Source organism: Pseudophryne corroboree, chromosome 4 (assembly GCF_028390025.1).
Source record: "Pseudophryne corroboree isolate aPseCor3 chromosome 4, aPseCor3.hap2, whole genome shotgun sequence".
Taxonomy (NCBI): Eukaryota; Metazoa; Chordata; class Amphibia; order Anura; family Myobatrachidae; genus Pseudophryne; species Pseudophryne corroboree.
The window spans coordinates 146,933,487-146,946,709 of NC_086447.1; the positions used below are offsets into that span (position 1 = coordinate 146,933,487).

At 43.7% G+C, this 13,223-nt stretch overlaps 1 protein-coding gene across 10 annotated transcripts in view; it reads left to right on the forward strand.

Moving 5' to 3' along the window:
• Positions 1–13,223, forward strand: part of MYT1L (myelin transcription factor 1 like) — a 760,642-nt gene that overhangs the window by 658,182 nt on the left and 89,237 nt on the right. For 9 of the 10 annotated variants that reach the window (XM_063915489.1, XM_063915480.1, XM_063915486.1 and 6 more), the window contains 2 exons: positions 2,595–2,702; positions 3,692–3,903. In XM_063915489.1, coding sequence (XP_063771559.1) covers positions 2,595–2,702; positions 3,692–3,903 — 320 coding nt within the window. The remainder of the gene's footprint in view (positions 1–2,594; positions 2,703–3,691; positions 3,904–13,223) is intronic. The other variant, XM_063915485.1, reaches the window with a different exon arrangement.

Genomic DNA, 13,223 nt, shown 5'->3' on the forward strand with positions numbered 1-13,223 from the left:
TAGGAGCAGTAGCTTGGCAATATACATGGATACGTGACAAGTGTAAAACTAAATCAAAACAACTCAGTTTTTCTGTTATAAAGTAGTGGAATAAGTCAAAATGTTTCATGTTAATGTTGTATTCAGCAAAATACAGATGTGTCCACGTACATCTTTGCTGTTTTGCTCAATTTGGCACAACATGTAAAACACGGCTAAGCTGTTTTTCACGACTAGCGAGAGGATGGATTTTAAAATTTTTGTTTGCCATAATAGAATATGTAGAAAGTAACATATTAAAGAAGCAAATTAAGAAAAATCACAAGGCATGGCTAAATTTCTGAATCTGTGGCATGCAAAACCGTGCCATACATGGCGGGATATAGCAAAGATGTATGTGGACACATCTAGACATATTATGGGCACGGGACCCACAGACCTAAAGAATTAACACTGTAGTTCTCTTGCAGATCATTGCCTATTGTCAGGGTTGGATCAAGCCTTGGGTGAGGGGGGGGGGCAGGCCTGGGGCACTAAAGTCAGGGGGCCACTCTGGAAGGGGGGGAGGGTATATTAGATTGTGCATACCTGATTGGTATCCTCTGTGTTGAACTATTTAATTGATAACTGTGCTTCAACACAGGTGATTGCAATCATACCTTAAGAAGGAAGTCCAGGTAGAGAATTTTGTCCCTACTGGAATGGGTCATGTTAGGAGGTATGGATTGTGTATATTAAATGTAAATCAATGGTGTATATTAGATTTAATCTAATACGTTTATAATGCCTGGGTTCTGTTTATTGCTCTATCTAATTGAAAGACAACTATTTTATAATATTTTCTTGTAGCGGAACAAAGACAACTTATACCCCTTTTTTCCACTGTTCAAAATCCCAGGTTTCTGCACGTGAACGTGCAAAACCAAGGATTTTGAAGTCAGTGTAAACATAACCTACTCGGGACTAGCTCCCAGGTCCCTGTCCCAGCTCCCAACCAGGGTTACAGAACTGAGACCTGTGAAATCGCCTTTTTGATAGACCCGGCAATTTCCTGGGTTGCAGTAGAAAAGGGGTATTAAACAACCTTTAAAATAAACATAGAAAATGAAAATCTATAATTTATGTAGTCACATGCAAGAATAGCAGCAGCGTACCACTGCTTACACACTGGGACAGAGCTCAGGAGTTCATGCTCTAGACCCTCATTAGATAACAGGTTACACAGGACACAGACACGCAGGCAGGAGAAGCTGGGTTCCTTTTGACACTTATAGCTCTCTCCACCCTCCTATCTCTGCTCTGATTAAAAAGCTTTATAGGTAGGTAGCATACCCTCCAACATTTTATGCATAAAAATCGGTACAAATGAGGAAAAGTGGGAGTGGCCATGGGTAAAGGGTGCGCGGTCACGCCCCTTTTCCTATACTTTCAATGGAGGTTTGGAGAGCCAAAAATCGGTACAGACCATAAAAAAAGGTACTGTACCTATTAAAAAGGTACAGTTGGAGGGTATGAGGTAGGTCATGAAACCTGATACTCCTAGGTCTCTCTGCCTGCACTGCATACTGTCCTTCTCACATTCTGGCTGCCTGGTCCTGCTGCAGCATAAGAGGGAAAGCTTTTGATGTCAGTGTCCTCCAGAAGGGGGGCCCCTGACAAAGGGGGGCCCAGGGTACAGTATGCCCTGCACCCCCCACCCCTTAATCTGACTGTGCCTATTGTTGTACTATTTTGCAAAGTTTACTAATAATCTTTATTGATCGGTAACTGTATTTGTGTAGCTAAATCCCCAACACCGGCACAGAGAAAATCACATTCAGAACGACAACTAGTCATCTGCTAATGGTATAGCAGCAGCTACAGCAGCAGTAGCAACTGCACATAGTGGCCTGTGCAATACTATACAACTAACATTCACATGCTGTAGTAGGCATCTGTATGAAATAGACACGTCTTGCCAACATCTATGATCTGAGCGCTACCTTGAAAGCCGCAGCATCTGGTCACCATCGCAGCCATCTGCCGCTGCCCCTGGCCCGTTTGCATAAGTCAAAGTTTACTCAGACTGCCCGTAGGAACCACACTGTCAGGTCCAGGAAGCCTGCGCCCAACGATGCCCCAGCATGCTTAGGAATGCTTTCTAAATCCGGAGTACTGTGCAGTGATATCAATGAAAAACTTTAAATGTCCCGAGAACTCTGCTTAGAGTTTCCACCATGGCTAGGGGTTCTAAACCTTCCCCTCTGTCATCTGCATTTATTAAACGGACATCGTTCCATCTTCTCTATTATATAAATTGCACCACGTTGCATATATTTACATCCAGATAACAGATATCTGTTTGCATGACACAGGACTGTAAGTCAATGGAGTCAGAAACCCAACAAAATAGATTTATTATACAGTATATTTAAATAAAACTCCACCTATAATAAACTTCAATAAAATGACTTAGGCAAAACATTTCTCTTCATCCAACTATAACACCTACCTAGCTTACAGCCATCTCACTATGTATTGCTCAATGGAACATACTGCACAATTGAAATGATTGTGTCATGTCACTGATGTTAATATGGAATGAGGAATGTGCGGTGATGTTTCTTCTGCTGTAGTCTTTCAGGCTGTCCTATTGCTGCGGCAGAGAAACTAGCGAAAGCCCAAGAAAAACATCAAAGTTGTGATGCCTCAAAATCTAGCCAAGCATCTGATCGTGTATTAAGGTGAGGAGTGGGGCGTCTTTGTGTAAATATAAATCATAGATATCTGTTGTAACAGACTGATACTCATCATGAATAACACCGGTGACAATGACAGGTTGTCCAAGCTTCTGTCAGTAAAGGAATGCTATATGAAGTATAACTACAAAACGTTGTGATGCTGTGACTCACTGCCTAGTATTAATATAGGGGTACAGTATTAAGCCTGAAGAAGTACTGTAGATAAAGCAGTGATAAGTGGAAGGTGATAATGCACCAGCCATTGCTGTCATTTTCAAACCCGTAATGATTGGCTGGTGCATTATCACCTTCCACTTACCACTTCTTTATCACTTCTCCAGGCTTAATACATCTGCCCCATATGTTCTCAATGCACTTTTAACTTAATAATATGAAATACTTATAGTAAATGCAAATGAAACTATTATAATGAACTGTAACAGTAGACTCAGAGTCTAAGCAGTTTTAATCAATGGAAAATGTAATAATCAGTTTGGGGAAAAATATGGGAAATTTGTCCTGGTAGTCCTAAATGTCACACACTACCCCTCCCACAATGGGTTTGGCCATGCAGTGGCCAAAGGGGCTTGAACTCATGGACCTGCAGAGGGTGCTATGGGGAACCAACTTTGCAATGACAACATATTTTTCTAATACATAAATACTAAGGTATTGCGCTCCACTAGACCAAAATATAAAAAGCAATATATAGTATCAACTTCATAAAAAGTCTGAGCGAACCCAATAAATATCATATATGTAGCAAAAATGGTCACATTAAATTTATATTTGCACACACCATAGTGTGCAAATGTTAAAAGTGACGTACAGTATACAGTATAAGTGTTATCTTTAATTGCTCCTGATGAGTGATCATCGGCATATAGGAAATTACTTTGGTTGCCTTTTATCATTCAAAATAACAATGATGCTCCCATTGGTACAAAGATTGTTCTCATAAAAGCCAATAGCAGCTCATGTTTTTCTTTCAGGCCAATGTGTTTTGTAAAGCAATTAGAAATTCCTCAGTATGGTTACAGGAACAACGTATCAACGACCACACCTCGCTCCAACCTGGCCAAGGAACTAGAGAAATATTCAAAGACTACGTTTGAATATAACAACTATGAAAATCACGCGTACGGAAAGAGGGCTATAGCTCCAAAGGTGCAATCTAGAGATATATCTCCAAAAGGATATGATGGTAAGTAAAACACATTTCTTACCTGTGTTTTCAGGTCAATATAAAATACAATAACATGACTGAATACTGTACATATCTTATTTGATTATATAATCAGTATTTAGTAATGTTGTCTTTATTGATCAAAGTTATATATAATATCGCTATTAATGGGATGAACAAGGAAACTGCACCCCCCAACCCCCTTTAACCTTTATGCTTACATTAATTGGAGTTCAAGAATGTCTTAGATATGAGAAACCTCAGAGCAGTTTTAAGCTTATTTCTGGTGACTGGGCATGGAAATTTGGTAAGTAGGGACCTTGTCAAGAGATAAGTGGTATTATTATGCAGCTCACATTGGGGAGGGGAGTTAGCATATTAAATGCAGCTTAACCGCATAAACTGGGACATGTAATTTGTAACCTGCCAACATTTAAGATTTGGGGTAAAATATGTCCCAACTCTAATCCTTCCAAGCCCTTTTGATTCACCCATACACATGTTTCATCACAGTCAAATCTGCCCTATCAGTGATTCATTTACATTATCAGCATTTGCATTTCAAGTATCCCTGCTCCTGTGACCATCTGTTTTGTCAAGTATCATTTTGTACCACTGGTTTATCCGCACATCACTGTTCCCTGTGTTACCTACAATAAACATCATTATGTGTTCACTGCCATTGCCAGTCAATTTTGGTTTCTCAGTAAACCAGGGGAGTTCATGACAACACTGGGCAGAACTTTGACCCCGGGGAGCCTGTTCCGAGCCTTCCACTGGATTGATTTAGATGAAGTGGTAACAGTGGATCCCATAAGACTTACTAGGGGGTTGAGGTCCCGGTCGGACCTCCCGTTGGTGTACGCTGGAAAAACTTTGACACAGGGAGCCTGTTCTGGGCCTTCCATTGGATGGATTTGGATGAAAACTTTAATGAACTGTAATAACTGAAATAACCATAACTCAATGAACTAAAATAACTGACAGAAATGGAGGTGGGAAAACAAATATGGTGTACCCAAAAGCCTTGTAATAGCAACATTGATAACAGAAGGAAAACTTTAAACCCATCTTGCAATGGAAAAGTGAATATAAAACTAAACCGTAAGGAAAGCTGGGGATTAGGGCTACTGGTGACACACCAAAAAAATAAGATTTTACTTACCGGTAAATCTATTTCTCGTAGTCCGTAGAGGATGCTGGGGACTCCGTAAGGACCATGGGGATAGACGGGCTCCGCAGGAGACATGGGCACTTTAAGAAAGAATTTAGTTCCTGGTGTGCACTGGCTCCTCCCTCTATGCCCCTCCTCCAGACCTCAGTTAGAGAAACTGTGCCCAGAGGAGATGGACAGTACAAGGAAAGGATTTTGTTAATCCAAGGGCAAGATTCATACCAGCCACACCAATCACACCGTATAACTTATGATAACTACCCAGTTAACAGTATGAAAGCAACATATCATCAGTGCAAGACCGATGCAACTATAACGTAACCCTTATTGAAGCAATAACTATATACAAGTACTGCAGAAGAAGTCCGCACTTGGGACGGGCGCCCAGCATCCTCTACGGACTACGAGAAATAGATTTACCGGTAAGTAAAATCTTATTTTCTCTAACGTCCTAGAGGATGCTGGGGACTCCGTAAGGACCATGGGGATTATACCAAAGCTCCCAAACGGGCGGGAGAGTGCGGATGACTCTGCAGCACAGATTGAGCAAACATGAGGTCCTCCTCAGCCAGGGTATCAAACCTATAGAATTTTGCAAAAGTGTTTGAACCCGACCAAGTAGCAGCTCGACACAGCTGTAGTGCCGAGACCCCCCGGGCAGCCGCCCAAGAAGAGCCCACCTTCCTAGTGGAATGGGCCTTGACCGATTTTGGTAACGGCAATCCAGCCATAGAATGCGCTTGCTGAATCGTGTTACAAATCGAGCGAGCAATAGTTTGCTTTGAAGCAGGGGCACCAATCTTGTTGGATGCTTACAGGACAAACAGCGCTTCAGTTTTCCTGACTCTAGCCGTTCTGGCCACGTAAATTTTCAAAGCCCTGACCACATCAAGTAACTCGGAATCCTCCAAGTCACGTGTAGCCACAGGCACCACAATAGGTTGGTGAATATGAAAAGATGATACCACTTTCGGCAGAAATTGTGAACGGGTCCGCAATTCTGCTCTATCCATATGGAAAACCAGATAGGGGCTTTTATGTGACAAAGACGCTAATTCTGACACACGTCTAGCCGAAGCCAAGGCTAATAACATGACCACCTTCCACGTGAGATATTTTAACTCCGCCGTTTTAAGTGGTTCAAACCAGTGTGACTTTAGGAAACTTAACACCACGTTAAGATCCCAAGGTGCCACCGGAGGCACTAAAGGAGGCTGGATACGCAGCACTCCTTTTACAAACGTCTGAACTTCTGGTAGAGAAGCCAACTCTTTTTGAAAGAAAATGGATAGGGCCGAAATCTGAACCTTAATGGAGCCTAAGTTTTAGGCCCAAATTCACTCCAGTTTGTAGGAAGTGAAGGAAACGGCCCAGATGGAATTCTTCCGTAGGAGCATTCCTGGCCTCACACCAAGAAACATATTTTCGCCATATACATGATAATGTTAAGATGTCACGTCCTTCCTAGCCTTTATCAGCGTAGGAATGACCTCATCCGGAATGCCTTTTTCCACTAGGATCCGGCGTTCAACCGCCATGCCGTCAAACGCAGCCGCGGTAAGTCTTGGAACAGACATGGGCCCTGTTGCAACAGGTCCTGCCTTAGAGGAAGAGGCCACAGATTTTCTGTAAGCATTTCCTGCAGATCCGGATACCAGATCCTTCGTGGCCAATCTGGAACAATGAGGATTGTTCTCACTCCTCCTTTTTCTTATTATTCTCAACCCTTGGGTATGAGAGGAAGAGGAGGAAATACATAGACTGACTGGAACACCCACGGTGTCACTAGGGCGTCTACCGCTACTGCCTGAGGGTCTCTTGACCAGGCGCAATAACTCTGCAGCTTTTTGTTGAGGCGGGACGCCATCCTGTCTATCTGTGACAGTCCCCACCGAACTGCAATCTGTGCAAAGACTTCCTGATGAAGTCTCCACTCTCCAGGACGTATGTCTGGTGAGGAAGTCTGCTTCCCAGTTGTTCACTTCCGGAATTAACACTGTTGACAGTGCTCTTACATGATTCTCCGCCCAGCGAAGAATTCTGGTGGCTTTCGCCATCGCCACTCTGCTCCTTGTGCCGCCTTGGCGGTTTACATGAGCTACTGCGGTGACATCTGACTGGATCAGAACCGGTTGGTCGCGAAGAAAGGTCTCCGCTTGACGTAGGGCGTTGTATATGGCCCTTAGTTCCAATATGTTGATGTGAAGACAAGTCTTTTGACTTGACCAAAGACCTTGGAAATTTCTTCCCTGTGTGACTGCTCCCCAGTCTCGGAGGCTCGCGTCCGTGGTCACCAGGATCTAGTCCTGAATGCCGAATCTGCGGCCCTCTAGAAGGTGAGCACTCTGCAGCCACCAGAGGAGAGATACCCTGGCCCTGGGGGATAGGGTGATTAACTGATGAATCTGTAGATGTGACCCGGACCACTTGTCCAGTAGGTCCCATTGGAAAGTCCTCGCATGGATCCTGCAGAAGGGAATGTTTTTCCCAGGACTCGAGTGCAGTGATGCACTGACACCTGTCTTGGTTTCAATAGGTCCCTGACTAGAGTCATGAGTTCCTGGGCCTTCTCTATCTGAAGGTAAACCCATTTCTGGTCTGTATCCAGAATCATACCCAAGAAGGGCAGACGAGTTATATGAACCAACTGTGACCTCGGGAAATTGAGAATCCAGCCGTGTTGCTGTGACACCTTCAGCGAAAGTGACACTCTGTTCAACAACTGCTCTTTTGATCTCGCCCTTATTAGGAGATCGTCCAAGTATGGGACAACTGTGACTCCTTGCTTGCGTAGGAGCACCATTATTTCCGCCAATTACCCTGAAATTGGTCATGACAATCCTGTACCGCAATTGTCAGGTACGTCTGATGGGGTGGATAAATGGGAAGGTATGCAGCCTTTATGTTTAGATACACCATCAAATCCCCCCTTCCAGGCTGGCGATGATCGCTCTGGGAGATTCCACTTTAAATTTGAACCTTTTCACGTATAGGTTCAGAGATTTTAATTTTAAAAATAGGTCTGACCGAACCGTACGGTTTCGGGACTACAGCCAAGGTTGAGTCATATCGCCTTCCTTGTTGCAGGAGGGGAACCTTGAGCACCACCTGTTGGAGATACAATGTGTGAATTGTATTTAATATTATCTCCCTTCCTGGGGCAGAAGCCGAGAGGTCCGATAAGCAAAAACCGGCGAGGAGGCACCTTTCGAATTCCAGCTTGTAACCCTGAGAAACAATTTCTTATTGCCCCGGGAACCACCTGTGAGTGAACTCAGATGTGGCTGAAGAGTCGAAGACGTGCTCCCACTGGGGCGGACTCCCTTAGCGGAGCTCCAGCGTCATGCGTTGGATGTATTAGAGGCCGGGGAGGACTTCTGTTCCTGGGAACTAGCTGTGCCCTGTGCCCTTACCTCTGGTAAGAAAGGACGCTCCTCGTACTTTCTTGTTATTCTGCGACCGAAAGGACTGCATTTGATAATGTCGTGCTTTCTTAGGCTGTGAGGGAATATAAGGCAAAAGATCAGAATTACCAGCTATAGCTGTGGAGACCAGGTCCGTGAGCCCTTCTCCGCACAATTCCTCAGCCTTGTAAGGTAAACCTTCCATATGCCTCTTTTAGTCGGCATCACCTGTCCATTGCATGTTCCACAGGACACTTCTAGCAGAAATCGACATAGCGTTGACTCTAGAACCCAGTAGACTAATGTCTCTTTGGGCATGTTTTATATATATATAAGACAGCATCTTTTTTAATATATATATATATATATATATATATATATATATATAAGGCATGAAAATGAGCTGGCACTCACAGAGACTTATTTTTAAACATGCAAACAACACAGTTTGATGCCAACGTTTCAGGGTATGACCCCTTTTATCAAGACAACCATGTAATTACAGAATAAAGACATTTATACATTACCAAACACCGCGTGTGCAGTTCGTCCACGGCGCCCGCAGAGACCCGATGACGTCATTGGCGCTGGCCAGCGCCGGCGACCCGGCGTCAGAGGGGGGCGTGGCAGAATTGTAAACAGTGACCCATCACCATGGAAACCAAAATCGGCTGTGGGAGAACGCAATGGATGTCTGATTAGTAACATAAAGTTTGCTGTGCAATCACTTTATTAGTGTGTGGGAAGGACAGATACCCACTGCATAACGAAAACTCAATACTTTGTACTTTAAATCATTAATGTCCCTGCTGGCCTGCATGCATAGTAATCAGCAGTGCCAAAACAAGGGACCATGAGTCCGTTGTTCATATGTATGAATCGTTTAGCGGGGGCATACCTACACCAATTACACAACAACAGATGGTAAACTGTACTGAGTATAATCTATGACTACTAGACTATATTCACACTGAACCATGAACATCCGACCCTATTATCTCCCTGAAGTATACTAGATGTATCTATCTCTTTAAATCATAAAAAGCAGGTGTAAGATAATAAGTCATTGAGTCCCAGAGGTTTCACCGTCTGTAGAGTATGGATCCACCGAGCCTCCTTTTGCAGTAGAATACGGCCTCTGTTGCCCCCTCTTGAGGATTCTGTCACCCCGTCTATAATTTTATATCGAATAGAAGAGATGCTGTGGTTAAATTCCTTGAAATGTCGGGCCACCGGTTGATCTCCCCCTCGACCTTCTATGGCTGCTCTTATACTGGATCGGTGTAGGGCAATTCTTTCTTTGAATTGTCGGATGGTCTTTCCGATGTATAGGAGACCACAAGGGCACTTGATATAGTAAATCACATACCGACTGAAGCATGTGAATGATTTCTTGATCTTGAATTCCTTGCCCGACCTTGGATGATAAAAGGTGGCACCTGGTTCCAGGCTACTACATGTTGTGCAGCCAAGACACTTAAAGTTGCCCGGTTTCCGAGTTAGAAAGTGTGTAGCCGGCGGAGATCTAAAGTTGGTGATGTCATTATGTACCACTGCATCTTTAATATTCCGCCTCCAACGATAGGAGGGTAGAATGGAGGTGTCCTTAAGAGCCCTTAATTGTTTGTCTTGGGTGACAATCGGCCATATCTGTCTTGCCTTACGCATGACCTCCGTGTTTGATGTAGAATAGTCCTGTGGCCATACTATACAATTGATCTTCTGTGCGGAATGAGATTTTAATAATAGACTTGAACGATCCTGCATCAGCGCTCTTTCTTTAGCTTTCCTTAAATACGCTTGATCCTAATGTTGATATCAACATCCTGGATACTTCCATTAAGTTCACTTTTTCTTCCAGTTTTGAAGAGATTCACTTCCTGGATGTGTCTGTCAGACAAGATATTTCTCATCAACTACACACTTCCCTTTTTGTAAAGGACACTGATAGAAATACAACTTTACATGCGAATAGCTATCATCCTCCGGCTCTCAAATGGGGATTACCCTATTCGCAATTCATTAGGATCAAGCGTATTTGCAGTGATCCATTGGAAGCGATTAAACAAATAGACATCATGACCCGCAAATTCATCCTCAGAGGTTATAAATTAAAACATTTAAGGAAAGCTAAAGAAAGAGCGCTGATGCAGGATCGTTCAAGTCTATTATTAAAATCTCATTCCGCACAGAAGATCAATTGTATAGTATGGCCACAGGACTATTCTACATCAAACACGGAGGTCATGCGTAAGGCAAGACAGATATGGCCGATTGTCACCAAAGAAAAACAATTAAGGGCTCTTAAGGACACCTCCATTCTACCCTCCTATCGTCGGGGGCGGAATATTAAAGATGCAGTGGTACATAATGACATCACCAACTTTAGATCTCTGCCGGCTACACACTTTCTAACTCGGAAACCGGGCAACTTTAAGTGTCTTGGCTGCACAACATGTAGTAGCCTGGAACCAGGTGCCACCTTTTATCATCCAAGGTCGGGCAAGGAATTCAAGATCAAGAAATCATTCACATGCTCCAGTCGGTATGTGATTTACTATATCAAGTGCCCTTGTGGTCTCCTATACATCGGAAAGACCATCCGACAATTCAAAGAAAGAATTGCCCTACACCGATCCAGTATAAGAGCAGCCATAGAAGGTCGAGGGGGAGATCAACCGGTGGCCCGACATTTCAAGGAATTTAACCACAGCATCTCTTCTATTCGATATAAAATAATAGACGGGGTGCCAGAATCCTCAAGAGGGGGCAACAGAGGCCGTATTCTACTGCAAAAGGAGGCTCGGTGGATCCATACTCTACAGACGGTGAAACCTCTGGGACTCAATGACTTATTATCTTACACCTGCTTTTTATGATTTAAAGAGATAGATACATCTAGTATACTTCAGGGAGATAATAGGGTCGGATGTTCATGGTTCAGTGTGAATATAGTCTAGTAGTCATAGATTATACTCAGTACAGTTTACCATCTGTTGTTGTGTAATTGGTGTAGGTATGCCCCCGCTAAACGATTCATACATATGAACAACGGACTCATGGTCCTTTGTTTTGGCACTGCTGATTACTATGCATGCAGGCCAGCAGGGACATTAATGATTTAAAGTACAAAGTATTGAGTTTTCGTTATGCAGTGGGTATTTGTCCTTCCCACACACTAGTAAAGTGATTGCACAGCAAACTTTATGTTACTAATCAGACATCCATTGCGTTCTCCCACAGCCGATTTTGGTTTCCATGGTGATGGGTCACTGTTTACAATTCTGCCACGCCCCCCTCTGACGCCGGGTCGCCGGCGCTGGCCAGCGCCAATGACATCATCGGGTCTCTGCGGGCGCCGTGGACGGACTGCACACGCGGTGTTTGGTAATGTATAAATGTCTTTATTCTGTAATTACATGGTTGTCTTGATAAAAGGGGTCATACCCTGAAACGTTGGCATCAAACTGTGTTGTTTGCATGTTTAAAAATAAGTCTCTGTGAGTGCCAGCTCATTTTCATGCCTTATACTGATTCCAGAGGGCAGGGCACCGGAGCAGATTGACGTTTATCACAAGCTTAGAGTGCCGGACTTCTCTTCATTATATATATATATATATATATATATATATATATATATATATATGTATATATATATACATATACTAGGGTCAATACCATGGTATCCTTATCTAGGGTTTCAGTCTCCGCTGATCAGGTATCTGTCCACGCTGCTACAGCGCTATAAACCCATGCCGACACAATCGCCGGTCTGAGTAGTGTATCAGAGCTATCGAGCTATCTGCAGGATCCCTGAGGATAGCTGTTAAGTCAGCGCTACCTTTTGGGTAAACGTGACAAAGCTTTGTCCACCCTAGGGGAAGATTCCCATCGTATCCTGGCCCTAGTAGGGAAAGGATACTCCCTGAGAATTCTTTTTGGGAACCTGCAGTTTCTTGTTTGGAGATTCCTGCTCTTTTTCTTCATGAGAGGAGGGAAATTTACCTCAGCTTTCTTCCCCTTAAACATGTGTACCCTCGTGTCAGGGACAGATGAGTCATCAGTGATATGCAAAACATCTTTTATTACAATAATCATATATTGAATACTTTTCTGCCAGTTTTGGCTGTAACTTTGCATTATCGTAGTCGACACTGGAGTCAGACTCCGTGTCGATATCAGTGTCTATTATTTTGGATAGTGAGCATTGTGAGACTCTGAAGGTCTCTGCGACATAGGGACAGACATGTGTAGATTCACTGTCTGTTCTCTAATCTTTTGTGCAATAAATTTACCTCAGCACTTAATTTCACATATCCAATCAGGCATCGGCGTTGTCGACGGAGACACCACTCACACACACATTTGCTCCATCTCCTCCTTAGGAGAGCCTTTTACCTCAGACATGTCGACACACACATACCGACACACCACACACTCAGGGAATGCTCTTCTGAAGATAATTCCCCCACAAGGCCCTTTGGAGAGACAGAGAGAGAGTATGCCAGCACACACCCCAGCGCTATATGACCCAGGAAAAAACACAGCAATTTAATGTTTACCCAGTAGCGCTGTTATTATCTGCGCCGAATTATGTGCCCCCCCTCTTCTTTAAAACCCTCTCTTCTACCGTGGTATAAGCAGGGGAGAGTCCGGGGAGCTTCCTCTCAGCGGTGCTGTGGAGAAAAACATGGCGCTGGTGAGTGCAGAGGGAGAAGCCCCGCCCCCTCATCGGCGGGCTTCTGTCCCGCTAAAAGTGT